Source organism: Limtongia smithiae, assembly GCF_038497785.1.
Source record: "Limtongia smithiae strain NRRL Y-17922 unplaced genomic scaffold V1518scaffold_4, whole genome shotgun sequence".
NCBI lineage: Eukaryota > Fungi > Ascomycota > Lipomycetes > Lipomycetales > Lipomycetaceae > Limtongia > Limtongia smithiae.
Window position 1 is genome coordinate 947,350 of NW_027117625.1, and position 25,009 is coordinate 972,358.

At 55.2% G+C, this 25,009-nt stretch overlaps 9 protein-coding genes across 9 annotated transcripts; 5 read left to right on the top strand and 4 right to left on the bottom strand.

Annotated features, from left to right (window-relative positions):
- The first annotated feature begins 484 nt into the window (after positions 1-484).
- On the top strand, positions 485-6,743 carry V1518DRAFT_415374 (Ion transport protein-domain-containing protein). The gene is made up of 9 exons (XM_066903797.1): positions 485-2,497; positions 2,549-3,373; positions 3,431-3,563; positions 3,614-4,670; positions 4,726-4,853; positions 4,904-5,192; positions 5,248-5,836; positions 5,893-6,091; positions 6,146-6,743. The coding sequence occupies exons 1-9, from the start codon at positions 708-710 to the stop codon at positions 6,629-6,631; spliced, it is 5,496 nt and encodes a 1,831-aa protein (XP_066760432.1). The 5' UTR covers positions 485-707; the 3' UTR covers positions 6,632-6,743.
- Positions 6,580-8,816, bottom strand: V1518DRAFT_415377 (ATP-NAD kinase-like domain-containing protein). The gene is made up of 3 exons (XM_066903798.1): positions 8,314-8,816; positions 8,199-8,252; positions 6,580-8,146 (listed from the first exon to the last, which is right to left on the bottom strand). The coding sequence occupies exons 1-3, from the start codon at positions 8,657-8,659 to the stop codon at positions 6,744-6,746; spliced, it is 1,803 nt and encodes a 600-aa protein (XP_066760433.1). The 5' UTR covers positions 8,660-8,816; the 3' UTR covers positions 6,580-6,743.
- Positions 8,817-9,941: 1,125 nt separating this feature from the next.
- V1518DRAFT_415379 (uncharacterized protein) lies at positions 9,942-12,230 on the top strand. The gene has a single exon (XM_066903799.1). It carries the CDS (start codon positions 10,416-10,418, stop codon positions 12,141-12,143), a length of 1,728 nt encoding a protein of 575 aa, XP_066760434.1. The 5' UTR covers positions 9,942-10,415; the 3' UTR covers positions 12,144-12,230.
- A 105-nt stretch (positions 12,231-12,335) lies between these two features.
- On the top strand, positions 12,336-14,780 carry V1518DRAFT_415381 (uncharacterized protein). The gene is made up of 2 exons (XM_066903800.1): positions 12,336-14,186; positions 14,254-14,780. The coding sequence occupies exons 1-2, from the start codon at positions 12,388-12,390 to the stop codon at positions 14,645-14,647; spliced, it is 2,193 nt and encodes a 730-aa protein (XP_066760435.1). The 5' UTR covers positions 12,336-12,387; the 3' UTR covers positions 14,648-14,780.
- On the bottom strand, positions 14,778-15,290 carry V1518DRAFT_426907 (uncharacterized protein; the record flags this gene model as incomplete). Its single annotated transcript, XM_066906009.1, has 1 exon — positions 14,778-15,290. The coding sequence occupies one exon, from the start codon at positions 15,288-15,290 to the stop codon at positions 14,778-14,780; it is 513 nt and encodes a 170-aa protein (XP_066760436.1).
- A 139-nt stretch (positions 15,291-15,429) lies between these two features.
- Positions 15,430-17,339, top strand: V1518DRAFT_415384 (uncharacterized protein). The gene has a single exon (XM_066903801.1). The coding sequence runs from the start codon at positions 15,511-15,513 to the stop codon at positions 17,113-17,115; it is 1,605 nt and encodes a 534-aa protein (XP_066760437.1). The 5' UTR covers positions 15,430-15,510; the 3' UTR covers positions 17,116-17,339.
- A 132-nt stretch (positions 17,340-17,471) lies between these two features.
- V1518DRAFT_415386 (isocitrate lyase) lies at positions 17,472-19,713 on the bottom strand. The gene has a single exon (XM_066903802.1). It carries the CDS (start codon positions 19,399-19,401, stop codon positions 17,773-17,775), a length of 1,629 nt encoding a protein of 542 aa, XP_066760438.1. The 5' UTR covers positions 19,402-19,713; the 3' UTR covers positions 17,472-17,772.
- A 480-nt stretch (positions 19,714-20,193) lies between these two features.
- On the bottom strand, positions 20,194-21,730 carry V1518DRAFT_415389 (anion-transporting ATPase-like domain-containing protein). Its single transcript, XM_066903803.1, has 3 exons — positions 21,435-21,730; positions 20,747-21,379; positions 20,194-20,691 (listed from the first exon to the last, which is right to left on the bottom strand). The coding sequence occupies exons 1-3, from the start codon at positions 21,595-21,597 to the stop codon at positions 20,501-20,503; spliced, it is 987 nt and encodes a 328-aa protein (XP_066760439.1). The 5' UTR covers positions 21,598-21,730; the 3' UTR covers positions 20,194-20,500.
- Positions 21,731-23,439: 1,709 nt separating this feature from the next.
- On the top strand, positions 23,440-24,966 carry V1518DRAFT_426911 (uncharacterized protein; the record flags this gene model as incomplete). Its single annotated transcript, XM_066906010.1, has 1 exon — positions 23,440-24,966. One exon carries the CDS (start codon positions 23,440-23,442, stop codon positions 24,964-24,966), a length of 1,527 nt encoding a protein of 508 aa, XP_066760440.1.
- Between the last annotated feature and the right edge of the window lie 43 nt (positions 24,967-25,009).

Below are 25,009 nucleotides of genomic sequence, written 5' to 3' on the forward strand. Positions count from 1 at the left end.
GTATAATATCTTTCGGGTACTGTTAGCGAAATAGGGTAATTCAAAATTAATCAGGACAATCTGTATATGACTACTGAAAGTATTGTTATAACTGCCTTGTAAGAGAGCAGCAACAACTTCATTTCAGCGGTGATAAGGTAGATGCCATAGGGAAGAAGTTTTTCGCGCGGCCAGCAAAGTGCTTTTGACGACGGTGTTGGGAGAGGGTTTTCGTACCCGCAGCCACATGCTATTTGTTTCCGCTTACACATACTTCACTACGATTTGCAACACGGCTAGTCTATGTGGGAACCCAATTATGTTTTATGCTATCCAAATCTTCATGTCAAATCCCCGTCATAAGCTTTAGAATACGAGTCCTAGTCTGTCCTTAGGCATTTAAACGTTGGCTGACGAGCAACGAGCGTACGAGCGCATGCACGTGCGTGATCCGTGCGGCTCAACAAATTGGTTCGCCTTGCCTGGCTGTGTTGCGTACAGACGTCGGCGACAACGCCGAGGAGCACAATCTTTTAGCGATCCTGAGAAAGCGAAAGTTATGTATATCGTTGTGTCTTGAAGTTGCATATATAGGCGTATTATTGGTTTTGTGCTGGCCAAATCACGAAGTCGCTATCTGCGGGCGTCAGATTCATCAGCTCAAGTTCATCCACAGAGAGTACTCGTTAGCAGCTTGAGCAACTTACAGCAAACACTCTAGGGCACTGATGGCGCGACGTCATCCCCAACAGGGAGCACGGAGTAATGATTTATTCAGCGACGAGAGCGGCATCGATTTGACCGATTTAAGGCGAGATTACGACGATGATTGGCAATGGCCGGGCGACGACAGGTCACCAACTCCTCAAGGGCATGCTACAGGCACGGACGACCGAGAGCCAGGCAATGAATCCTTCACTAATACACAGCCTAATGTGGTACCTTTGGATCAGACGCCAATACGGAAGCCGACTCTTGGCGGGCTCACGCGTCCGCGCCGTGCAGTAATTTCTCCGCGAGGCGAAGACTCTGAGTCTCTATTGACGTCTGCGCAGGCAATCAGCGGGAGGGAACCGCTATACGACTCTTACTATGCGTCTAGTCCTTCTAGAAGGTCATCAATGGACAGTCTGAAACTTTACGGTGACGATCTTGGCGCGGTAGAGTCGGTTCGTGCGACTTCTATTCCTGTTACTTTGCCTGGTGCTGTATCAGCTATTGAGAGGACATGGCTTATGTCTAAGGTACATTACGGCTCGGACGTTATACTTAGCCTTATTCGGCGGTTGGCGTCAGAGGACAGAGACATAAACGCCATTCGTTTGGGAGCGCCTACGGATAGGCCAGTTATGGTTATGGAGAGACAGCCAACGCTATTTGGCAATTCTCTTGGATATTTCGGGCCACAAAGCCGCGTGCGTGTGTTATTATACCGGATCTATAGTTCTCCGTATTTTGATAGCTTCAAGTTTTTCTTCTTGCTCGTGCAGACGGTATTCACTGCTGTCAGAGCAACCAAGGACCGAGAGCAATTCACACGATGGGGCAGTAGCTATATCGACTTCATTATGCTTATCGTATTTGTCTATTACACGTTCGAATTCGTCGTTGACGTGATCGTGAGAGGGTTTCTTCTGTTTCCGGGCACTTACACAGTACAAGATATTTATTCAATGATATTCTACAATCCAAGAATCGCGAGAGCGAGAAATTTTTTTACGAGCAATCCCGACGAAAATAGTCAGAGCAATGCGCAGGACGAGGATATGAAAGCCGCAAGACAGCTACCTTATTTACGATCTACCTGGGGCAAAGTTGGGTTTGTGTCGTTAGTGTGCTATTGGATTTACTTCTTGTTGGCAATTTCAAACTATGACAGCTCGCTTTCCGCAATCAGTACTCTGCGAGCTCTTTGCTCTCTTCGCTTGCTCCGGTGGCTCAAATTGACTCCAGGAAGTGAAGAAACGTGGTACACCATCAAGCGAGCCACGCCGCAACTAGTCAACGCATCTTTATTCATTTCAGTATTTTGGATCCTGTTTGCGATTATCGGTATCCAAGCATTTAATGGTTCTTTGCGACGTCGCTGTGTTTGGAGAGATTCTAGAGGAGATGTCATTTATGAGGACTTGTTCCAGTTTTGCGGCGGCTACTTGCTGGACAATGGAACTACTGTGCCTCCATTAGACCCGGCTACTAACACAATGGAGCAATTTCCGCCAAAAGGATATACCTGTCCAGTGAGCTCAAGGTGCGAAGTGCGTGAGAGCAATCCATACAACAGTACTGTTAGTTTTGATAACTTGTTTTACTCACTAGAAGCGGTATTTGTCGTGATGGGTATGAACGGCTTTTCGGACTTGATGTATTACACCGTGGATTCCGATTATTTTATTTCCTCGTTATTCTACATTTTCGGAATCATTGTCCTGTCGTGGTGGCTATTTAATTTGTTGATCGCAGTTGTCACGGCTTCTTCGTCATCTGAAACGACCCAGGAACGGAAAAATCAGTCAAAGCAAGTACACTGACTATTAAGATTGAGGGTTACCGACTAACTCTCATATAGAAATAAGAGAAGACAAAGTGCAATGCGCAACAGAATATCGAACGGTGTTGCCAACATATTACTGATTTACGAAGCTTCTCTCTTCATTTTGATATTTGCGAACTTCATAGTCGCGTGCACCAAGACCGTGGACATGTCTCAGACTCACGAAACTATTATCAATATTTTTGAGACCGTGACTAGCATTATGCTCCTCGTCGAGATCTTCGTCAGATTCGCAGTGACCTTACCAAGATATCGCGATTTTTTTACATTGATCAACTTCTGGGACCTGCTCTTGGCGGTGGTTACGTGCATAATTTTGCTACCGCCTATCAAAAATTCTGCAGTCGCTTATCCTTGGCTGTCTTTCTTCCAAATTGTTAGGATATATCGCGTCGTGATTGAGATTCCATGGATCAAAGATAGCTGGATGAGGGTCATCGGCGGCGTCAGAGAACTGGAAGGCGTAAGCGTGTTCATAATTGTCATCATGTTTTTAGTTGCTTTGTTCGGATCGGAACTACTTCGTGGTACCATACCAAAGGATGAATTTACAGTTACTTTCTATACACTGGGCAATTCGTTTTCGGGTATCTATCAAATCATGACGACAGAGAATTGGACCAGTATATTATTTGGTCTGACAGGCGTGCTACACGATGCAAGTCTTGGTCGTATATCTGCAATTTTTCTTTGTCTTTGGTTTTTGTTCGCAAACGGAGTCACAAACAATTTGTTCATTGCGGCGATTCAGAACAATTTTGAGCCGAGCGAAGAAGAGAAGTGGGAATTGCAGGTTGAAGCATTTGCAAACAAGTTCGAACCTTCCGAAATCGGCGAATCGTGAGTCGCATGCTTGTTCATCGACCTTCAAACATGTGACTAACCTCTCTTGTGCAGGGCCCGAAAGCAAGATCAGCTTGACCCGAACTTTTCGCACGCTTTGAAGGACTTTTTGGGAGATTCTTTTAGTGGACCTATTGCGACTGAGCGTCCTTTGGACGAGCGATTTTTGACAGAGAGGGTCTCAATTGTGAGTGGATTGTGCTTGGCAGAGAGTGTAGTGACGCTGACGCTATCCAGTCCGATGAAACTAGCGTAGCAACGAGACGGAATTGGTTTGTGAATCAATTCACTGGAAATCCCTTCTTGAATCCGAGGTTTTTGAAGCTGCCAAAGTACAAGGCGCCAGCTACATCCTCCGACAATGGCTCAGAATATGCTTCGTTGGAGCTGATCGGCCAAGAGAAAGAGTACATCGCCAAGATCGTGAATAAGAAGAACCGGTTGAAGGACCTGAAGTCAGATTACGTTCGCCAGAATCCGAGGTTTAATCGCGTGCTCTTTTGTCTGAGTCCTGGGAACAAGTTGCGGTTTTATTGTCAAAAGCTTGTAACTCCTCCGTTCGGAACAAGATATCAAGGTCAATATGTTGACAAGACTGCGTCGCGGATATTCCATGCTTTTATTGTTGTGATGGTAATCGCGATGGTTGTTATTGCGGCTGTGGCGACTCCATTCTACGAGAAGACATATCACGATCAGCGAGACTGCATCGCTGGAAATGGGTCTTGCAGCTTGTGGACCTGGATGATGTACACAGATTTGATCTTTGCAGTCATCTTTAGCATTGAGGCCCTGATCAAAATTGTTGCGGATGGCTTCATATTTACGCCGAATCCATATATGCGATCGATATGGAATGTAATCGACTTATTCGTTCTGATCACGATGTGGGTAGATCTCGCATTTTCTATTATCAACCAGGGAATCAGCATCCGACTTCTCCGTGCTTTTAAGGCGTTGAGGGCGCTAAGATTGCTTCAGATCCACGATAGAGCCAAGGCTCCATTTCACAACATGATTATCAGTGGTATAGGGAATATTTTTGCCGCCTCGACGGTTGCCATGACTCTATTGGTGCCATTTTCGTTATGGGGCCTGACGATATTTGCTGGGAAATTGGATACTTGCACAGACTCGAATATCGAAGGATCACTAACCCAATGTAAAGGCGAATTTTCCGATGCCCCTCTACAGTGGGACCTGTGGCTTCCTAGGTCGTATGATAATCCCGGGTATAGTTTCGATAACTTCGGCCAATCCATTTCTATTTTATTCCAAATTATATCTCTCGAAGGTGAGGGTTATGTCTGTCTAGTGATATGAGGTTCAAATGCTAACAAGTGATACAGGCTGGACGGATGTTCTGGAGAGCACGCAGGACGTTACGGGAACGGGATTAAATCCTCAGGTCGATCATTCGTGGTATAATGGCATTTTCGTATGGGGCTTTGTGTTTATTTCGATTGGTTTGATTACTGTGAGTTCTTCACGTGTTGAACTGGTGGTCGATATACTGACACCTGTGAGACTTTATTCATCGGCGCAGTTATTCAAAATTACACAATGAAAACCGGATCGGGATATCTCACTACAAAACAGCGATCGTTTAAGGAGATGCAGAATATTCTCAGCACGGTGAAGCCTTCTAGAACTGGACGAAAGCCGGCGCAGAGTCCATGGAGACTAAAGTGCTACAACAGCGCGGTGAAACGGCGGAGCAAGCTTAATCGTGTTTTGAGTACGAATTTAATTATCACAGCTATTGTTCTGTGCACAGAGTATTATCCATCGCCGGCGGCACTTGAGGATGCTAGGAGTATGTCCAACACCGTAAGGTTTTCTGTGTAAAGATACTAACTTAGTTTGCACAGATGCACTGTATGTTCTGTCGTCGCTCATTTTAACGATCTATATGATTATTCGTCTTTGTGGATTGGAATGGACAGGAGTGGACCGTCAGGACTTCGGTGGCCGTGTTCGGCGTCACCAGTACGATCTCGGCTGGTTTGCTGTATGCATTTGCTCGCTGTTTTTCTGTGTATACACAGTGACGGAGATGAGCAGTAGTTTGAGCACAGTGAAACGGCTTTTACTTGCCATAATTACGCTGTTGCTTATTCCGAAGAACGACCGCGTGAATCAACTGTTCATCGCCGCAAGGGCGAGTTTGCCTTCGATTGCATATCTACTGTTCAACTGGCTTGTGTTATTCGTGGTATACGCGATCGCGTTCAATCAGATATTTGGACTCACGCGTATTGGCGAGAATGGAAGCCACAGTGTTAACTTCCGAACGATGCTAACGTCGATGCTGCTACTGTTCAGGATGAGTTGCGGTGAGGGATGGAATTCCATTATGTACGATTATGCGATTCAAACGCCATTCTGCGTGGAAACCACAGATTTCTACACGTCGGATTGTGGCAGCAAGGCGTATGCATACGCACTGTTTATGTCCTGGTGAGTTTGGCGTGAGTGTATCAGACAGAGTTAGGAGAGCTGACAAGAGGGTACAGGAACGTTATCAGCATGTACATCTTTATGAATATGTTCATTACTCTTGTATACGACAGTTTCAGCTACGTATACAACAAGTCGGAGTACATGCAGTTTATCTCGCGGGATGTTATTCGGTCGTACAAGGACGTCTGGGACGATTTTGACGAGCAGGGCAATGGATATATTCGGCCGGACCAGCTTGCTCGGTTTTTGAATGTAAGTTTTGAAATTAGTGCGAAATGTGCGCGCCGCATACTAACTCCATGATAGCGGTTGCGAGGACCTCTTGCAGTGTCGATCTATGATAGAGAGGCGAGTTACAATGAACTGCATGCGCGGTTGCAATCAGAGATGCACAAGCTCGGGAACGCACACGCATTGAACGCGTCAGCGCAGCTAATCAGCTCGCTGACCACACACATCGACAAACAAGAATCAAGCCAGAAGCGTAAGAACTACGAACAGCTGTACGGCGAAATCATGAACTCAAAGACTCGCGATGGCATTCCGTTTCATGTACCGCTAAAAGCAATCCCGTATTTCAACATTAAGAACGCGAACGCGAACGCGGGGTCGGACTCAGTGGTTACGTTGGAGGCGTTTGTGATCCGCAATGACTCGTTGGGGATGATTAGGAAGAGTCAGCGGTCGCGACAAGTGGCGTCGTGGCTGCGAGGCGGACAGACGCGGAAGAAGTACGAGGAGGGGCTACTTGATGAGCGGGATGACATGGCGGAGACGGAGATCGGTTATTAGACTGACGAGAATACGGTTAAGCTGCATGATGGGTGCATGATATATATGTTAATTGCTCTATTTGCAGAAGAAATCTAGCCTACAATACAGTAAAGAGGATTGTACAAGGGGATTAAATTGCAGGTGCCTGATATATAGGTTGGTAGGACAGCACTGTGCCGAGACGCTTTTTCACTTCAACCTGGAAGGGAGCGTAGTCGAATTTCTCGCCGTCGATGGAGACGTATCCTTCCTGGCCCGTAGGGGTGACTCTATATGCATCGCATTTGTAGTACTTAACGTGATCGGACTCGAAATGTTTGCCCTCGGCGACACCGCTCATGATGGAGAGGATCTCGAATGTCGGGATGGTGGCGTCGACGGTGACTAAGTCCATATACCCATCGCGGGGGAGGGCTGCGGGGAAAAAGAGAGCATCAAAGGCCATCCAGGGCATTTTGCCGACGTAGAAAAGACTGATGTTTGATGTGTCGAGGGTTACCCAGTCCTCCGGGATATCGTCGGTGCCGTCGCCGTACTTGAGGTCGGGCCAGGCCTCGGCGGAGGAAGAATCTAGATCGGGGGAGTCCGGCGTAATTGTGACAGGCCTGGCGGTGTGTTTCTTGTGCGCGCGGCGGATCTGGTCGCGGGAGTCGTGAACAATTCGCACCTGCGCGTCGAGCGCGTAGGACTTGTGGGCAAACACGCGCTGGAGCAAGCCGACGGTGACGCGAGCGTTACCCATCCAGCGCATATGCTCGGTGCCGAGATCAACGTCTGCGATGAGGCCGATGGCCTGTGACAGGAACGAGACAGACGACTTTCCGTTCTGTGTGAAGATGCATAGGTCTATTGGGGTCGGCGCGCCCTTGACGGTGCAGAGAGCCGCGTAGGCGGGGTCCATTGTGCCGCACAAATTCTTGGCAAGAGCATTGCCTGTACCGCAAGGGATCTGGCACACGGGGATTTTGAATGCGCGGTCGGGACCGGTGGAGCGATGAGCGAGACCGTTGAACACCTCGTGCGGGATACCGTCGCCAGAGCAGCACACGATGCCGTCATATAACTCCTCAAGCCCCTGCGTATTCTCGACATACTCGAGTGCGTAGTTGCGGTACTTTGTCTCGACGATGTTGAGCTTGCATCTCGCGACCTCAAGCACCGGCAAGGCGCCAGCGCGGAAGCGGCGAATGGCTTTGCCCTTGCCACCGAAGGGGTTGACAAACACGAGCAAGCGCTTTTGCGCGATGCACCCCACGGCGGCATTATACGCGCGCGCCATGAGCGCAGCAGCGAACGCGGCCGCGGCCGGTGCGGACTGCGCGTCTATGTGGAACGCCAGGCGCGCGAGCTTGGCCTTGCGCTCGTTAGCGGTGATGGGCGCATCCGCGCCGGTGACGATGCAGTAGTCGAGAGAAAGAGTGCCATAGTTGATGAGGGAGGTGGTTGTGTTGGGCGGCGTCACGTCCGCGTAGAGTATGTTGAAGTAGGGGATGGAGCATTGTTGCGAGGACTCGTCGTCGACGGCCGAGCCGGCTGCCGAGAGTTAGCCGGGTAGACTGTACGCGATAGATGTTAGAGCACTTACGTGATAGGCATGCCACAGGCGAAAAGCACGCGATATTAGAACTGGTCCGGGGTTCTGTAGGCGAGTGGAAATGTTAGTTAAGCACCGAGTAGCACAACCAAGTGGTGGCGCTTACGGAGGTAGTCTAAGAAGAGGAACTTTGTGTCGAGCACGAGCTTGACGCGCGAGTGATCAGATATGGTCAGAGCGAAGAGTGTCTCTGGAGGTGCAGATGCAGTGGTCATGTGTACGGTTGAGTTGTGGATGAGGAGCGGCGTAGAGAGGCAGGCGATCGGGGGAGCTCTACTGTCTGATATTGATCCAAGCCAACTGGCACTAATTACGCAGGGATTCAGTGTGCAATCCAGGGTCAGCGAGTGTTCACGGCTCCATTGTGTGCTGCAGTGTCTACATTGAAAATGGATGTGTTTAACAGGTGAAGAATATAGAGGCAGGAAGAGACCATGGCAGTGCAACCGCATAGACGGATAAGAACTAACAGCACCGCCGTATCGATTCGGAGCGTTGCAGCAGGGCAGCGAGACAAAGTGCAGCGCCTTAGCCGCAGCATCGCGTCGCCGCGCGGGACGGCTCGCAAGATCGACTCCAAGCGAGCCGGCTTGCGCGCCGCAAGCAGCCAGTCGCAAATATGACAGCATCTATCTGCTGCTCTGCCCCTGTCTGATATGAAGTAAATAATGCTCGCTCGCATAATTTAGACGGACAGTTATGGCTGACAGCCTAGCTTGTCTTGGTGCAGCAGTGTCAAGGTCATGCCTCTGTCGGCGCCCCTGCTTGGACAGCGGTTTATTTGGTTTGGTGCACAGAGCACAGAGTCGCAGACCTCCGCATCGAGAAAAATTTTGCCCGGACGGTATCACCCGGCCGTACAAAAACTGCAACTGAGTTGCACTACGCTTGGCCAAACCCTGACAGCTCACAACTTTAAACAGTGTTTGGCAGCCGAACCGGTCAAGGCCCGAAGATCGCACATACGGACCCGGAACCCGGCGCGACGGACCCATGACTACGGATCAGGCGGGTGCGCCTGCAGGACGCGCAATATGGTGGGAGCAGCGAGGCGCACGAGGCCAGCCGCAGCGTGCTCAGGGCCCAGCGGCGGACGGAGTCGGTCGGCGCGCTGCTGCGCTGGAGCGGAGCCGCGGCGGGGGCAACGGCGAAGAGCGCTGGTGCCGGCAGGAAAGACGGTTCCAAAAGACACGTGACATGAACGTGGCGGGCCAACGGTCGGCGACAGCGGCGGAGGCAGACAGGCAGACAGGTCGTGCAGTGTACGCCGCCGTCACGCCATGACAGTAACCGGCCAACAGGAGGGCGTACATACGGCAGCGGCCTGACAGCGACGACAGAGCCGTGTGGGCGGACGGAGCCGTGGACAAAGGCCAGGTGCGCAGGACGGACTTCTGGTGATCGCGACGATGGCGCAGGCAAAAAAGCAAACACCGGAAATTGGGTTGCTTTCATACATGCACACGCGTGCGCATGCCGCAGCCGCGCGGACCAGCCGCTTCCGGCGCTGGCTGCTTCCGTGGCTCCGCGGGTCCAGCTCGCGGCGTGGAGGTAACCGTCGCGCGCTTCGTGAGTGCGTGCAGCAGCCCGGCAGCGGTGCCTGGCGGGCCTCGTCCTGCAGCGGCGGCACGAGGACCATTGGCGCAGTCGGTGGCTGGCGACAGACGCTAGTGTGATACGCAGCCACGCCCGCCGCGCCAGAACGCAGTGGCCCCGCACAGCGACGGTGGCTCACATTCCTGAAAACTCTGTTGCAGTGCCGCGCGCCGCAGTACTGTGAGCGGATCACAGCATCAGGTTACGGTTTTTGCAGCACCGTGCTGTCGCGAGAGAGCGACGCGCTGCGCCGTAGTCGGCGTCCCCACGCGTCGCCTACAGAAACCACATCGCCGCTCCGCCTCTTCCATCGCCAATTCCGTCCCCCCGGCACGCCCACCCCCACCTAGCCCCTCACACTGCTCTGTGCGGCACTGTCGCGTCGTCGCCTTCGTCCTTGGGAACTATCTCTGCACACCCGCCGTCGCCGCCGTCGTCCGCGCGCGCGTGTCGCCGTCTCCTGCCTCCATTGATAGCTCACCTACCACGGTCCACCAGGGGTCTATCTCTTTCGCCGCTCGTTGCCTGACATCCTGTCCACGCCTCGACTCTGCCGTCATCGCTGCTGCCTCTCCTTGAGAGCATACGCCTTCCAGCTCTTCTCTCGCATCTATGGCTGCCGCCATGGTCGCGAGCGCCCTTCTCTACTCCCAGTCGCTAATGACGCAGCTACTACGGCGAAAAGCCCTGCTTCTCGTCATCGTTCTCGTCCTCTTGTTGCTCTCCGTCATCGGCATGCGCTCGCCTGATCTTTCCGTCTCCATGGGCGACCAGCTGCTCGCGACAGACGAGACCTTCGTCGCCAAGACTTCCACCTTCAAGATCGGCTCCTGTGTCGACACGCGCGCCGTCTCGAGCAAGGCAATCGTGCTCGGTTCTGCCTCTGCTAACGAAGAGCTCACTATGACTCGTTTCCGCTTCCACAAGTTCGACACCAGCCACTACTACAACCCCAGTCTTCTCCCCGCCCTGCCTGACTCGCCCTTCGACTATGTCGGCTTTGTGCGCTACGACCGCCTCTCTGCTCGTGAGGTCCACTGGTGCTACATGAACTGGACCATCACTACCGGTTCTGGCCGCTCCTTCCTCGATTGCATTGAGACCGCCAAGATCCTCCCAACTCCCCACTTTCCCTCCATCAAGGGCTCCTGCGAAAAGTTCAAGCACTACGAGAACGACTTTGGCCTCATGGACCCGCGTGTCTTTTGGTCTCCCTTTGGCGAGCCGCTCATGATCGTCATCACGAACTCCCACATGGCCTGTCTCGGCCAGTACCTCATCGACGTTCGTGTCCTCGTCCCGGAGCTCAGCAAGGTCTTCAAGATCGAACACGTCCCGATCCGCTACAGCATATACACGGAGCTCAATGACGCCAGTTCGCCCTACAGCATGTTTCACAAGAATTGGTTCCTCCTCTACGACGACAACAACAGAGGCTTCTTGTCCCACGGTATGCACCCGCAAATCATCACCGAGGTCCCGAACGGTCTCGTCAACATTGCCGCCGACAACGTTGACTGCCTCCACAACATCATCTACGGCGCTAGCTCCGCTGAGATCCACCAAGGAACAAACTCCCTCCGCCTTACCCTCTGCGACTTCCCCTGCGTGCCCACCGTCGAGAATACCGTCCTCATCTCGATCGTACACGCAAAGTACATGAACTATCCCGACATGTTCTATCGTCGCTTCCTCGTTCTCATGGAGCCCGTCGCACCCTTCAGGGTGATTGCCCGCACGCGCAACCTGATCTACGCTGGCGCCGACGTGTCCAACATCCTCTTCTCCTTCTCGCTGACCTGGGATACGACCGTCCGCACTCACGGCTCATGGCGTGAATTTGATTCTCTGCCCGCATCTGCTCCTTCGACTTCCTCAACATCCTCCACCAAATCCGAGGGCAAGCTCGTCAAGCGGGCCGAGCTGGCCGGGAAACCGGCCGCAGCCAAGCCAAATGCAGTCGCGCGGGCAGTCCCTGCTGCGGCAAAACCCAAGTCCCTGCCCAAGCCGATCGCGCGGGCACCCGCGGCTGCGCCGCCGTCCAAGGCCGCCGCAAAGCACGACAAGCCAGTTGCGGCCGGCGCAAAGACGAACGCGGAGAATGATGGACCACATGTACGTCCAGAGCCGGCGCCATGGCAGCACATGAAGGATGCGGACCAGATGATGGACAAAATGCCGTTCCCTTACAACAATACTTTGGTCTCAGATTGGTATCATGGCTGGCTGGACGACACCATCATCATTTCCTTTGGCATGGGCGACATGTTTGCCGGTTTCTTCCAGGTGAAGGCGAGAGATATCGTCAACTGTCTCATCAAATGTGACGCTATGCCATAACACACTCTTATGTTATTTTCCTGCATTTATATTGTATTGTTTAGTATAAAACCTGTCAAGTAATGTAATATAGCCTTAATCATCTAACTCCTCGTCTCGTACCCGGCAGACGGCGCCATTGGTAGATCTCCTAGCAGAATGATCACGTGATTGCGCGACGGTTTGTTTACTTGCTTCATTTTACTTTGCGAACGAAGACCCTTCCCCGCAGCGCCACACAATCCTCGTGGACCTGGCAGAGAACATGATTAACCATCGCTACGGCAGGCTGTTCAAATCTGACGGAACAATGATGTCGACCAGCAGCGACGAGTACGCAGACAACACGAGCAACCGCGCGCCGGACGACCGCGACTCGATGGCGCGCTGGGCTGCTGCATCGCTTGTCGGGGACCATCTCAACAATATGCAGGGTCACCCTGTTCATGATATCGACGAGCAGATGTTGAGGGATATTGGTGCCGAGATAAGCATCATGGACGACCCAGAGCTGAACCAGAGTTCCGCGCTCGTGAATTTGAACCCAAGCATAACGCGATCAGCCGAGGATTTGTTCGACCGCAGTGACGAAAGAGGCGGCAAAAATACGGCAGATAGACTTCTAGAGAATGGGGGTCAACCGGAACAAGAATCAGAGCTAGTCTTTGAGCCGGATCAGGAGCCTGCACTTGTGCTCCTCACGCGCTCGCGCTTCGACGACAATTTGTTTTCTCCGCCGCCGCTGCGGTCGCCTTCCGAGCCGCGACGGTCGCCAGTACGGCGCGATTTTCCAGAGTACGAAGATGACGAGGAAGACTGCCGCCAATTGCCGTCGCAATACACGTTGTCATCGCGAATCCACTCCGACGACTGGTCGCCCTTCGATTCGCCGCTCCACAGTGACGATTACGAGGAGCTTGCGGGCCAGTACCTGCAGAGTCCAGACTATGGCGCTCTTCCAGTTACCGACGAATTCATGAACGCCGCTTTGCGATATCGTTCGCTGGTGAGCTCGCAACTAGAAGAGTCCATGCACCGAGGTACTCGTCTGCAGCCGTCGAAGAGCATGTATCCGCTTGCCAAAGATATATTCGCGCTTTCCGATTTGGCGGATACTGGGTCAACAAGTCAGTTTTTGCCATCTGTGGAACACAGGATGTCGGAGAACGAGGTGCGTTCGAACGTCGGCTCTGATGTCTCTGTACCAGCAGTCGGTGGAGACAAGCCATTGACTTTGCCAAAGCCATCAACCACGGGAATGCGTACTGCGAGCGGGCGACGCGTATTTTCGACATTATCCGAAAACTTGCCCAACTCGCAACAACAACAGCAGCAGCAGCAGCAGGTTGAAAGCGTGATGGACAATGGGAAGAACAGCGTTGTGGTGTACGACGAGGAGGCAGCGGCGCAGGCTCGCGCAAAGACATGGGCTGCATCGACGGCGTATACATTTCATGAGGATAGCGACGACCCGCCGATATCGGCGACAAGAAAGCATCCGCGGAGTATTAGCTCTGACTCGTCGTCATACGCGTCTGATGATTTCAAGGAGAATTTGACCGCGCCGTCCTATCGCGCGACGAAGATAAAAGAATCGCCATACTATAGGCTGGGAAGAGTGCGTCTGTCGCACGCTGCAACTACTTCCGGCTTACGACGACGCAAAATCAGACCTGGCGGCGGTGGAACGAGTCCAGTCGAAACAACAATCAAAAACGCGGTCGCGCGTGTTCCGTTCGGTGAGATCGCTGTCCAGCGCCCGCCACCCAGTCAGTCGTCGGTCATGTTTTCGCGGTTTCGTAGGGCGTCGGATAGGTGGCGGCAGCGGATGATGGAGACAAGCATGGAGAAGATCTTGCGTCCAGCGAACCGCTCAGCCCGTGAGGTTGTGAACTCTTCGCGTGGAATTGTGGAGCACTTGCCGGCGTTTGTGTGGAACAACTTGGATTATGTGGTCGGTATGGCGTGCACTATTGTAGTGGTGGGAGTTGTTTACGTTGTGGTCTGTTCCTGGATGGATGATTACGGCCGTGACGTCATTGGGTTACGGACCGAGATTTACGAGTACTATTCTTTTTTCTGCTTGGTAAGATTATGAGTGAGAGATAGAACTTACTAACCTGCTGTTTAGATGCGCGAAACAGACAGAAAATTATCGGGCCACTCTACAGTGTCTAACTTCGAAGCGGCTGCCATCTGTATTCTCCTTCCTCGGCGTGGACACCACATGGACGACACTGCACCGCTACATCCTGATCGACCTATACCTCTGGAGTCTCATATTTCTGATTGTGATTGCACCGGCGGCTGTTGTTTTCACCGGCGGATCTCTCATCGGCCTAAGCATCGTGCTTTTGCTCGTCGTTACCGCGAGCGAGCGCGGTCTGAGGTACCTTCTTAGGACGACGGTGCGGTTGATGGAGAAGCAGCTTGACGAAGTAAAGAGCATGCAGGGGATGGTTGACGGGAGTGACAGAACTCTGTTTCCCCGTGCTGATAGGGCAGTGGCGGTTAGAAGAGTGTGAGGAGTGCTCGCGAGAGTGTGCTCGATGTGTATTCTTACTATGATTACTGTATATATTTTTGCGGATATGAAAGACAGCGTGATGTACTATTATTATTATGCGTAATAAAAACACGCCTGTTCGTAACTCATTACTCATACTGCGCGACAGTAGCGGCCACTCTCTGCGAGAGCTTCGCGATGTCGTTCACACGCAGCGCATCGCACTGCCACACCATCACTGCATCGAGCGCACATCGTCCTTTATCATCCCTACTGATCCGTCCAATGATATGCACCCACACCCCCGCCTCCAGCGGCGGCATATGCACATGCACTGGAAATGCACAGAGCGACGCGTCGCGCACGTCCGCGTAGCGTATGTTTACGCGTATTGGTGGTGTTGGACCTGGCGCATTCACGCGTCCTGCAGCTGTGGGGTCATGCACGAGTAAAGTCGCAGATAAGGGATCGTAGGTAAGGATTTGGCAGAGGATGCGGTAGCGCCGGGAAAGCGGCGGAGTGGTGGGAGGGCAGCACGCGATAAGGGAGTGTAGGTGCGCCACGTCGGTGAGGAGTGTTGAATTAGCTCGGGTGGCCGCGGCGGCTGCTTCCACAGCCGAGTCTGCTGCTAAAGCGGCGGTGGTCGCGACTGCGGAAGCCATCCACACATATCTGCTCTGCTCTACAACTTCGCAGTCGCGTTGTTTACGCGTTTGTCTCGCGGCGGCAAAGTCACGTGCCGCAGCATGCGCCGGTCCATCAGCTTCGCGGGACTGAGTTCTTCGCGCAACCGCACGCACTGGCGGTCCCACGGCACCAACAGCGGTGTGACCACACATACGCCTGCTCGAACCCCACACGCGCCTCACTACACCCGCCATCATGGCGCCCCCGCCAGGGCAGTCCTCACAGCAGCAGCAGCAGCAGAACGCGCACCAGCAGCAACAGCAACAGAGCCAGCTGTCTTCCTCGTCGGCGACTGCGTCCGCGCTGTCGCTCGCGCAGGCGCAGGTGGCCGCCGCCGCCGCCGCGCAACAGCAACGCGTACGCCATCATCAACATATCATCGAGGAACCGGCGATCTCGGCGTTTCGGTACTCGACCGCGCCACCACAAACCGTGCCGCTATCGTTGTCCTCGTCCGGTGCGTCGTCGGAGTCTGGGGGCGGCGGTGCGATGGGAAACGGTGGCTTGCGCGGTGGTCAGCAGGTTGGCAGTGTACAACCGGGAGGCGGCGCGGCAGCAGCCATCGCCGCGAGCAGGGCAGCAGCAGCAGCAGCGGCGGCTGCGGCGGCTGCGGCGGCTGCGGCAGCTGCTGCGTTGCAACAGCACGAACTACTTCCCTGCACATACCTCTTGCGAGACCACACAACCGCGACCGTATACCCCGTGACGAATCCCGCAGCAGTACCCATTGGCCTTCTCGCGTTTCTGTGCGATGAGCTCAACATCGAGATCGAGCGCGGTGAGACGTTCCCTATGCTTGAGCCGCTTCCGATCGATGCGTTCCAGTCGTACTGGTTCTCCTCCTTCGCGGCTGTGATGCTCGCGGGTGAAAGCCCTGTCATCGACGACGACCGCGACTGGTCCAAAGAGTGTTTCGGGTCGTTCTATATAAAGCCAAATTATCCCGGTCGTTCTGCGCATATTTGCTCTGCTGGCTTCATCGTCCCTGCGCATGCACGATCGAAAGGTATAGGACGTGTTCTTGGCGAGTGCTACATCAACTGGGCACCGAAGCTGGGATACACGTACTCGGTCTTCAACCTTGTCTTCGAGACCAACGTCGCGGCGCGGAGAATCTGGGAAGCTATCGGGTTCAAACGCATCGGGCGCGTCAAGGGCGCCGCAATCCTGAAGAACCACGACCAACCCGTCGACGCGATTATGTACGGGCGAGATCTCGTCGGCGCGGTGGACGACCCCGTCGGCGACCTCCGCTTCGACCGCATCAGATTTTACCTCGAGACAGGCCGCTATCCGCCGCAAGCCGATCGGCAGGAGAAATCGCGCCTACGGTCCTCTGCGGCACATTACAGACTCCGCAACGGCAGACTCATGCTCAAAGACCGCGAGGTTGTGCCGGAGCCTGAACGCCAGCTCGCCATAGCGTCGCAGATCCATCTGCACGGTCATGTTGGCATCAATAAGACCACCGCCACTATCGCCGAGAAATATCACTGGACACGTATCAAAGAAACCGCCGCTGCCGCAATCCGGCTATGCGCCGAGTGCCGCGACAACTTACGCGCTCCGCCGCAGCCGCGCAAGATCGGCGGACCGCTTTCCGCGGTCGTGGACTCGCATCGTCACCACCACCACTCCGATCTCGAAGGTCCCGTCTCTGCCGCCGAAGCCGACGCAGCGGTTGCTGCAGCCGCGGCTGCAGCCGCGCTTAGCATCGGTGACCCTAACGACCATGTTCCTGACGACGACTCGAACGAACTATGGGAGTACGACGATCTTCGTCTCACCGGTCTCAACTAGGCGCTCTGATTTGTACTATAAATATGTATAATAATAACGGCGAATATGGTTTGCGTTGTATAGCTACTTTCGTTAATAGAATGGTTTGGAGTAGCTTGAGGCACATTTGCAAAATAAGCAGGACAACACGCGTACAGAGGGCTGAGTTTCAAAGAGTCTATCGCGGTTGATTGGTTTCGATACACAACCGTGGGACCACTCGAGAGGACGAACGGATGAGGCTGACCCATCGGAGCTGATATACAAATGATGACCTGAGGTGTAGTCGCGGTCTCATCTGCGCACAGACATCTACAGCACTCAGCAGTGACCATGAACATCGACGCGAGGGCAGGTGTAGGGAGCAAGGCGGCAGCGGGCATAGCATTCGCCGGTGCAACTCGGGCAGCTCGTTGACTCTCCGCCAACCCTATCCCACAATCGACTCTCAAGAAGCACAAAGCTTCGTCACAAACATCATGCTAGTCACAACGAATAAGTTAGCGCTTTCGAACGATCTAGTTTATGACTGCTTTTGATTTTGACCAGAGACAAACAGAATATGTATGAATGACCTTGAACCAACCTAAACCACAAAATAAGTCACGCTCAAGCGGATAACAAAACTATGCGAGCAAGCAAAAACAAACTACAAAAACGTCCGAAAAAACACAAAAATTAATGCTTAAACTGATCCTCAGTGACACCTTTGCCCATTGCGGCAGTGCTGCTGACACCACCGGTGACCATTTTCAGCAAGCTGTCGATGTACTCCGCACCAGACCACTTCTGATGCTTGACAACCTCGACGCCGAGATCGATCTCAGGCTGCTGAACGGTCTCACCGTAAGCACGCATGCCAATCTGTGCGTACTTGGCGGAGAAGTTGTCGACCGCGAGAGCGGTAGTGTGCAGACCCGCGAGAGTGATGAACTGCCAAACGTAGCCGAGCTTACCCAGACGGGTGATGTAGGTCTCCTGGTCCTCAACGGACATGGCGGTAGTCCAGTTGAAGGAAGGCGACAGGTTATACGCGAGCCACTGGTGCGGGTGCACAGCGCGGACACCGACAGCGAACTCTTCTGCCTGCTTGTAGTCGGGGTATTTGCTCTCCATCCAGAGGAGATCAGAGTAAGGCGCATAGGCTATGGCGCGGGCAACAGCGTAGGCGGTGCCGCCCTGGATGCGGTAGTAGCCCTCACGGGTGCGTGGGGAGTTCCAGTCGAAGAAAACATCCTTGCCGAGGAGTGTCTTGGCGATGGCACGGGCCTGGTCGTTCGACTTGCCGACAATGGCATCAGTGAACTGAGAGACGAGCGAAGCCTTAGCGGAGTAGGGGCCGGCGTTGATCTGCTCAATGACAGCGTCCTTGAAGAGCTTGAGGCCGGCGACAGCGAGCCACTCGTCCTCGATTTTCTGAAGGTCTTCTCCCTGCTTGCCAGCCGCCTCGGCCTCGAAGAGCAGAGTCGCGAGCGGTGCGAGGTTTGGGTTGGTGCAGCCGAGGACAAAGGGGTGATCCCGGAAATCGATCGTCGAGGTGATCAGAGTGGCGGCCTCAGAGTCGGTACGCGCGATGGCGAGGAGATCGACGCCCATGATGTCTGCCTGGGCACGAATGGCGACGAGACGGTTGATGTGCTCAGAGATAGGGACAAGAACCTTGCCCGCCATGTGGCCGCACTTCTTGGTTCCGGGAGCCTGATCCTCGATATGGATGCCGGCGGCGCCGCGCTCGACGAACATCTTGGTGAGCTTGAGAATGGCAGTGATGCCACCGTGGCCGGTGTCGGCATCGCAGATGAGGGGACGGAGAAAGTCGATGTAGTTGAGCTTGGCCCGCTCAGAGACGGGGGTGCTGAGACGCTCCTCGCGCTGCTTGCGGTCGTGGAAGAGCTGGGCAAACCAGAGGTGCTCGCACTTGTTGGGGACAGTATCCATGGGGTAATCGGCAAGATCGGGCGAGGGCTCATTGGAGGACGACGCGGTGGACGAGCACTGCCAGCCGGAGATGTAAATGGAGTCGAGGTACTTGGCCATCTGCGCGACGTGGATGGGGTCGAGCGCGCCGAAGGTGAAGGAGACGGTCTTATTCTTGTCGTGCTCCTCGAGGAGGGAGAAGAGCTTCTTGCTGATGGCGTTGTTCGCATACTCCATCTTGAGAGTGCCACGCTTCTGGACGATGGATTCGGCGGAATAGACGCGCTTGGTGTGCCGCCACCTTGGCTCGGTCCACCACTTCTTGACGGCGGCGACCTCGGCCTCGTAGGCCAGCTGCTCGGCAGCGATGTCGATGGGAGTGTAGACCATTGCGAAGAGGAAGTGGCTCTGGCGTAGGGAACGGGAAACGCGGGGGACGATGGTGAGGGAAACCCGGGGAAGTGAGGGTATATTAATATAGGGCAGGTAAACGCGTGATGCAATGCCCCGGGGGGCTCCCGGCTGCAGTGCCGGCGCGCGTTTGCTCTGCGTGTGGACGCGATCGTCGCAGCAGCGGACTAACGGAGCGAGCGTGTGGCGGGCGCTGTGGCGGTGCCCCCCGCATCGCCCCGCATAAATGGAGGACACGCTCGCTCGGCGCGCTCTCGGAGCCGTCGCTTTGAGCTTTCTCCAGCCCTTTCGCCCCGCCGCCCCGCCGCCCCGCGCCCCGCGCTGCGTCCCGTCCCGCCACGGCAAACTCTAATGCGTCTGCGCCTCGCCGCACCGCCGCACCGACGTGCTGCCCCGCGTCACATGAATGCCGGATGCGTGTGCCCGACGCCGCGGATGCGCGCCCTCCCCGCGTCACGGGACCGCGACCGCCGCCGTCTGCGCATGTGGCGCTGCACGCGCCACTGCATCCCCGCATCACGTGACAGCTATTCCGGCCGTGTTCTCAGCGAGCATCAACTCCGACTCCGGATCCGACCGCGTGTCCGGGGAAGCCGGCCACGACCACGGCCGGCGCTGCGCGCCTGCCCGTGCCTCCCTGCCCCCGGTGGCCGGATGCGTGGCGGCACACGCCAGCAGGGCCTGCGTGCTTCCGTACTCGGCGCGATTCTCGCCGACCAGGCCGACTCCGAACCGAGCCGTACCGGCGCTCCGAGGCTCGCAATCAGGGAGCGTCGGCAGTGCTTCTTAATGTGTCTGTTGCCGCGTTGGCCACCTTTCCGTCCCTCTCGTCCTGTGGACCAGTGGCCCATCTGTGATGATGTCCTGGACCGACGGGGCCGGATCGTGCATGTAGATATGTCGCGTAGCCATGACGCTGAGATCAGTTCTGTCTCGTCTCTACACCCTGCCGGTGCGGCCTCCGATTCTCTCCGATTCCTGGGATGGCAGCTTGAACGTACTCCTGCACACGTACCGGTTATCCGCCATATATACACGCAGCACGCCCATCGTCTACTTCTGCAACTACTATTACTATCTACACTGCCGGGGGCGTGTACGGCACCAGTAGCATATTTGAAAACTCCTTGATCTTGTCGGTGCCGCGCACCTCCTCCGTCAGCTGTGGCAGCTTTACAATGTGGAAGTCGCCTTCATATAAATCGGCCATCTGTTCCAGGTACTTCTGCTGCATCTTCCGCCGCGCATTGCATTGCGCGCATGTCGAATCTATAGCTGCCGTTAGTATTACTGCGCACGTGTTGCCTCATTGAACAGTACACACCCTTGTTGGGATAAAGCAGTTGGTTGACGACGATGCAATGCACGTCGATCTTGTACTTTGTCAACTCCTGAATCAAGCGTTCAGTCTCGTACAGCGAGAGGAACTCGGGAATGCACACAGCCACAAAGGTAGTCAGATCCGGGTCTTTGAACTGTGTGTTAACCTCAGTAATGGTTTCCCGCATCTGGTCGAGTTTTGCAAACATGTCGCCATCCGCGCCGCCCATGCCCTGCTGGCCCAGCAGGCCGTTGAGCATCGGACCGAACCGGCCGCTGAGCTCGGCGACCTTGGCCAGAGCTTTTTCCAGTACGGTGGGGAACGACAAGAAACGCAGCGTGTGTCCGGTGGGCGCGGTGTCGAAGATGATGACTTCGAAGTTGGTAGACTTGACCTGCTTCATGACCTCTGCGAAAGACATGGCCTCGTCGACACCGGGAATCGAGAACGCGATATCCTGCATCATGTTCATGCCGCCGTTGTTACCGCCGGCGGACGCTGCCGACTGCTCAATCATCTCCTGGATAGACCCGCTGGGATCGATCTCCATCGCGTACAGATTGTCGAACCCGTTGACCTTCTGCGCGTCCTTGCTGAACTGCTGCGAGAAGGCGTCGGACAGGTTGTGTGCGGGATCTGCAAGGTGTCAGCGCAACTTAGATCACAGCCCCAGATATTATCGGTACCATACCAGTGCTGATCAGCAGCACGCTCTTGCGCACCTTGGCCATCTGCACTGCCAGCGAACATGAGGTCGTGGTCTTGCCAACACCGCCCTTCCCGCCAACAAAGATCCACCGCAGAGAGGTCTGGTCGAGCAGATTCTGCAGCGTGGGGTCCAAATCCTCATCCATTTGTGTGTGTACAAGCGGTAGCGATGAAAGGAGTCGAGTAGCGGCTATCAGGGCTGCCTGTCGACCCGGGATATATGCTCTGCCTCACCGCACGTAGAATCGTCTTCAGGATTCTCGAGATGTTAATCACGTGATTATGCAGCACGTGACTTATCTCATGTCTGAGCTGAGCGAGGAGACGCGGGTTAGGGTATGGCGCGTGGGATTCACTACGCGCGTTAACGTGTTTACATTTTTGGAAATGAGACAGACGCGTTCGTGTCCAGCCCGGAGGGGTTAGTGGCTACGACATTGGCCATTTCGCACTGAAACGAGCTGACAGCTTCCCAATGCAGGAAGAATGTTCCCCGGTCTCGCCTGCTAGCGCGCACCACACGGGCGCAATCTGAGATCCGCGCAACGTGACTGCCGTCGCGGAGGGGCGCTATGCCTGGTCTGCAGCGCGTCGACCAGTTAGTGCGAATGCGCTGGCAACGCGACCGCCGTTAGACAGGTCTGGCGGCGGGCCGGGTTGGGTTCGTGAGTCGCGCTGCGCCTCGACGTGAGCCGCTCCGGCGGCCATACTCGCTTCCGAACTTGAACCTGCGACGCGCAGACGCAGGACGAAGAATGGCAGCTTTGGCGTGACAGACGGCGGTGCTGGTGGCAGCGCACGACCGAGGACTTCGCCGACAAACAACAGACGTCTCTTTGGCGAGCTCTGCGCCGTACGGTTGCGCGCAGCAGCGCCGCATCGAGGTCAGCAAACTGCGATTTTTGGTGTGCTAAGTCACAACACACAACGACGAAAGTCTAAAACGCAGCTTCCGCTCCTGGCCTCCTATGACGTGCCGCCACAAGTTTCGCGCTTACTGCCAAGAGCATATCCGCTGGAGCTCAGAGCACTGACAGCCGGCAGAAACTTGTCCAGCAGACGCCCGCTCAGGTGCTGACTCAGACCGACGCCCGTCTACGCTTCCGCTGCGTGCATGCATGCGCTGATCAGAGGCGCGGCCAGAAGCGCAGAGCCCACACGAGAGGCTCTCAGACTCGTGAAGACTTCATCAACTCGGAGAATTCATGTTGCAGCTACGATGAAACTATGATTGGCGCGTACGCGAGCGCGGGTCTTGTGCCTGGGCCGCTGCGGCGAAACGGCGAAGGAATTCGGAACAAGCCCTTTGGCGTGTGCCCATTCCGCAGGCGGATATCACGAGCGATGACGCTGTCGTGTGAAAGTGTGAAAGCCGCGTGTGCAGACATGGCACCGCCGGGACGCCGTGCTCAATCCCACCGTGAGCGTGCGAGCGCCCGTCGCCTGTGTTGACTCTCTGGACGCCTCCGACGGCGCGTGTCGGCGCGCACATGCGCGAATATGCAGAACAAGAGCAGAGCCGTCCATCTTCTCGGTCTGCAGACTGCAGCCAGCGTCGCGCCTGGAGGAGGCGGCGCGCCGTGCTCCAAAAACCGCGTTTGGCACAAGCCCCTGCGCGGGACGCCTTCGGTTCGAGCTGCAACGGCGCGGACCCGAGAGTGCAGGGCAGCGCAGACCGGGTTAGCCCGCCTGTTCTGGCGTCGTGCGTTTTTGGTTTTTGCTGCGGCCGCGCCAAAGTGCTGCACATCGTCGCCCGCTCTGCCGCTGCAGCTCCAGCACCTTCCTCCCTTCTCACCGCCGCCCCCATCGCCACTCCCCGCGTCGCAGTCCCCCCGCGTCGCGTGCCTCTTCCGTCCGAGAGGCACTCCTCGAACACACCCCCCGTCGCCCCACCCCACGTCCTGCACAGCCCACCATCGACGCGTCTCTTCACCAAGCTCCCCTCCGCGCCCGCACCCGTCTCCCTCGCGTCCCCTGTTTGGCCCGCCATGGTGGCCTCCCTGCGGCAGCGGAACATCCTGTCACTATGTGCCGGCGTCCTCTTTCTCGTCTCCGTGTACTTGCTGGTCCGCAAGAGCTCCGCGACCGTGCAGACCACCTCCGCCGGTGTCAGGGCCTCCTCTACGAAGCATCAGAAGTTCACAATAGGTTATTGCGATGAGGCCCGGGCCATTTCCAGCAAGGCCATCGTCGTCCCCGCGTCCTCCAAGCACGAGGACCTTACCATGATGCGCATCCGTTTCGACGAGTTCGACCCCAAGCTCTACTCGAACCCGAACATCCTACCCGCCCCGCGTGGCTCGTCGTTCGACTACGTCGGCTTTGCGCGCTACGATCCGAAGGAGGAGGAGTCGTCCGAAACGAAGCTCGAGATCCACTGGTGCCTTATGACTATGCGAACCGCGCCAATCACCGGCCTCAACTTCATCGAGTGCTCGTCCCAGCCTACGCCACTGCCAAGTCCGCACTTTGAGTCCGTGAAGGACTCCTGCGGCGATCTCAAGCATCTCGAGCTGGATTTTGGTCTTATCGATCACCGCGTGTTCTGGTCGCCCTTTGGCGAGCCCCTTATGCTCGTTGTCTCGAATTCTCATGTCGCGTGTCTGGGGCAGTACCTCATCGATCTCCGCGTCCTCGTGCCCGAGCTCAGCCATCTTCTCCGCGTCGAGAACGTGCCGATCCGATACGGCAAGTATGTCGAGCTCGATGACGTCAACATCTCCGACACCATCTTCCACCGCAATTGGATGATGCTGTTCGACGAGCACAACTACGGCTACATTTCCTACGGCATGCTGCCGCAGGCTGTCGCAGCAATTTCCAAGCCTGAGGTAAACATCGCGCAAGGCAGTCCCAATTGTCTCCAGGAGATCGTGCAGGCCACGACGGGCACTGTAGCTACGCTCATCCAGGCTTCCAACTCCTTGCGCCTTACGCTCTGCAGATTCCCGTGCACTCCAACGCTAGAAAACACCGTCCTCATCTCTCTCGTCCAGGCCGAGTACTCCAACAACCTCGACATTTACTACCGACGCTATCTCGTCATGATGGAGCCGGTTGCGCCGTTCAAAATCATCGCGCGTTCCCGAAATCTCATCTACGCCGGTGCCGATAACACCAACCCGCTCTTCTCTGCCTCTCTCATCTGGGACACCAACGAGCGCAACCACGCATCATGGGCCAACTACGAGCCCGAGATCAAGGACGAGAAGTTGTGGAAGGCCAAGAAACTGCACAAACGGGGCGGCACCGACCTGAAAAAGAAGACGGCACCACAGGAAGTCATGACGCCCGCCGGTGAACAAGTTCATGCCGACTGGATCCACATTCGCGACGTCGACCACATGATGTACAACATGCAAACACAGTTCCAGAACCATCTTGTCTCCGACTATTACCAAGGCTGGCTAGACGACACCCTTGTCATAACTTTCAGTATCTCAAGCTTATATTCTGGCTTCATCCAGGTCAACGCGCGGGATATGGTCAATTGCCTCATCGAATGTAGTGTATAGATAGCGTGAAGCGGTGCATGGTGCTGGAATGTGTGATATATGT

Bases quoted from the DNA above. Each gene is read 5' to 3' on its own strand.
- V1518DRAFT_415377 (XM_066903798.1), bottom strand. From the start codon at position 8,659: ATGCGGTTGCACTGCCATGGTCTCTTCCTGCCTCTATATTCTTCACCT. The intron at 8,253-8,313 runs GTAAGCGCCACC...ACTCGCCTACAG, and splicing joins CCTCTTCTTAGACTACCTCC to AACCCCGGACCAGTTCTAAT. The intron at 8,147-8,198 runs GTAAGTGCTCTA...AACTCTCGGCAG, and splicing joins GCCTGTGGCATGCCTATCAC to CCGGCTCGGCCGTCGACGAC.
- V1518DRAFT_415389 (XM_066903803.1), bottom strand. From the start codon at position 21,597: ATGGATGAGGATTTGGACCCCACGCTGCAGAATCTGCTCGACCAGACC. The intron at 21,380-21,434 runs GTATGGTACCGA...GACACCTTGCAG, and splicing joins CGTGCTGCTGATCAGCACTG to ATCCCGCACACAACCTGTCC. The intron at 20,692-20,746 runs GTGTGTACTGTT...CGGCAGCTATAG, and splicing joins ACTGCTTTATCCCAACAAGG to ATTCGACATGCGCGCAATGC.
- V1518DRAFT_415386 (XM_066903802.1), bottom strand. From the start codon at position 19,401: ATGGTCTACACTCCCATCGACATCGCTGCCGAGCAGCTGGCCTACGAG.
- V1518DRAFT_415381 (XM_066903800.1), top strand. From the start codon at position 12,388: ATGATTAACCATCGCTACGGCAGGCTGTTCAAATCTGACGGAACAATG. The intron at 14,187-14,253 runs GTACTATTCTTT...CCTGCTGTTTAG, and splicing joins TTACGGACCGAGATTTACGA to ATGCGCGAAACAGACAGAAA.
- V1518DRAFT_415384 (XM_066903801.1), top strand. From the start codon at position 15,511: ATGGCGCCCCCGCCAGGGCAGTCCTCACAGCAGCAGCAGCAGCAGAAC.
- V1518DRAFT_415374 (XM_066903797.1), top strand. From the start codon at position 708: ATGGCGCGACGTCATCCCCAACAGGGAGCACGGAGTAATGATTTATTC. The intron at 2,498-2,548 runs GCAAGTACACTG...ACTCTCATATAG, and splicing joins GAACGGAAAAATCAGTCAAA to AAATAAGAGAAGACAAAGTG. The intron at 3,374-3,430 runs GTGAGTCGCATG...TCTCTTGTGCAG, and splicing joins CCTTCCGAAATCGGCGAATC to GGCCCGAAAGCAAGATCAGC.
- V1518DRAFT_415379 (XM_066903799.1), top strand. From the start codon at position 10,416: ATGGCTGCCGCCATGGTCGCGAGCGCCCTTCTCTACTCCCAGTCGCTA.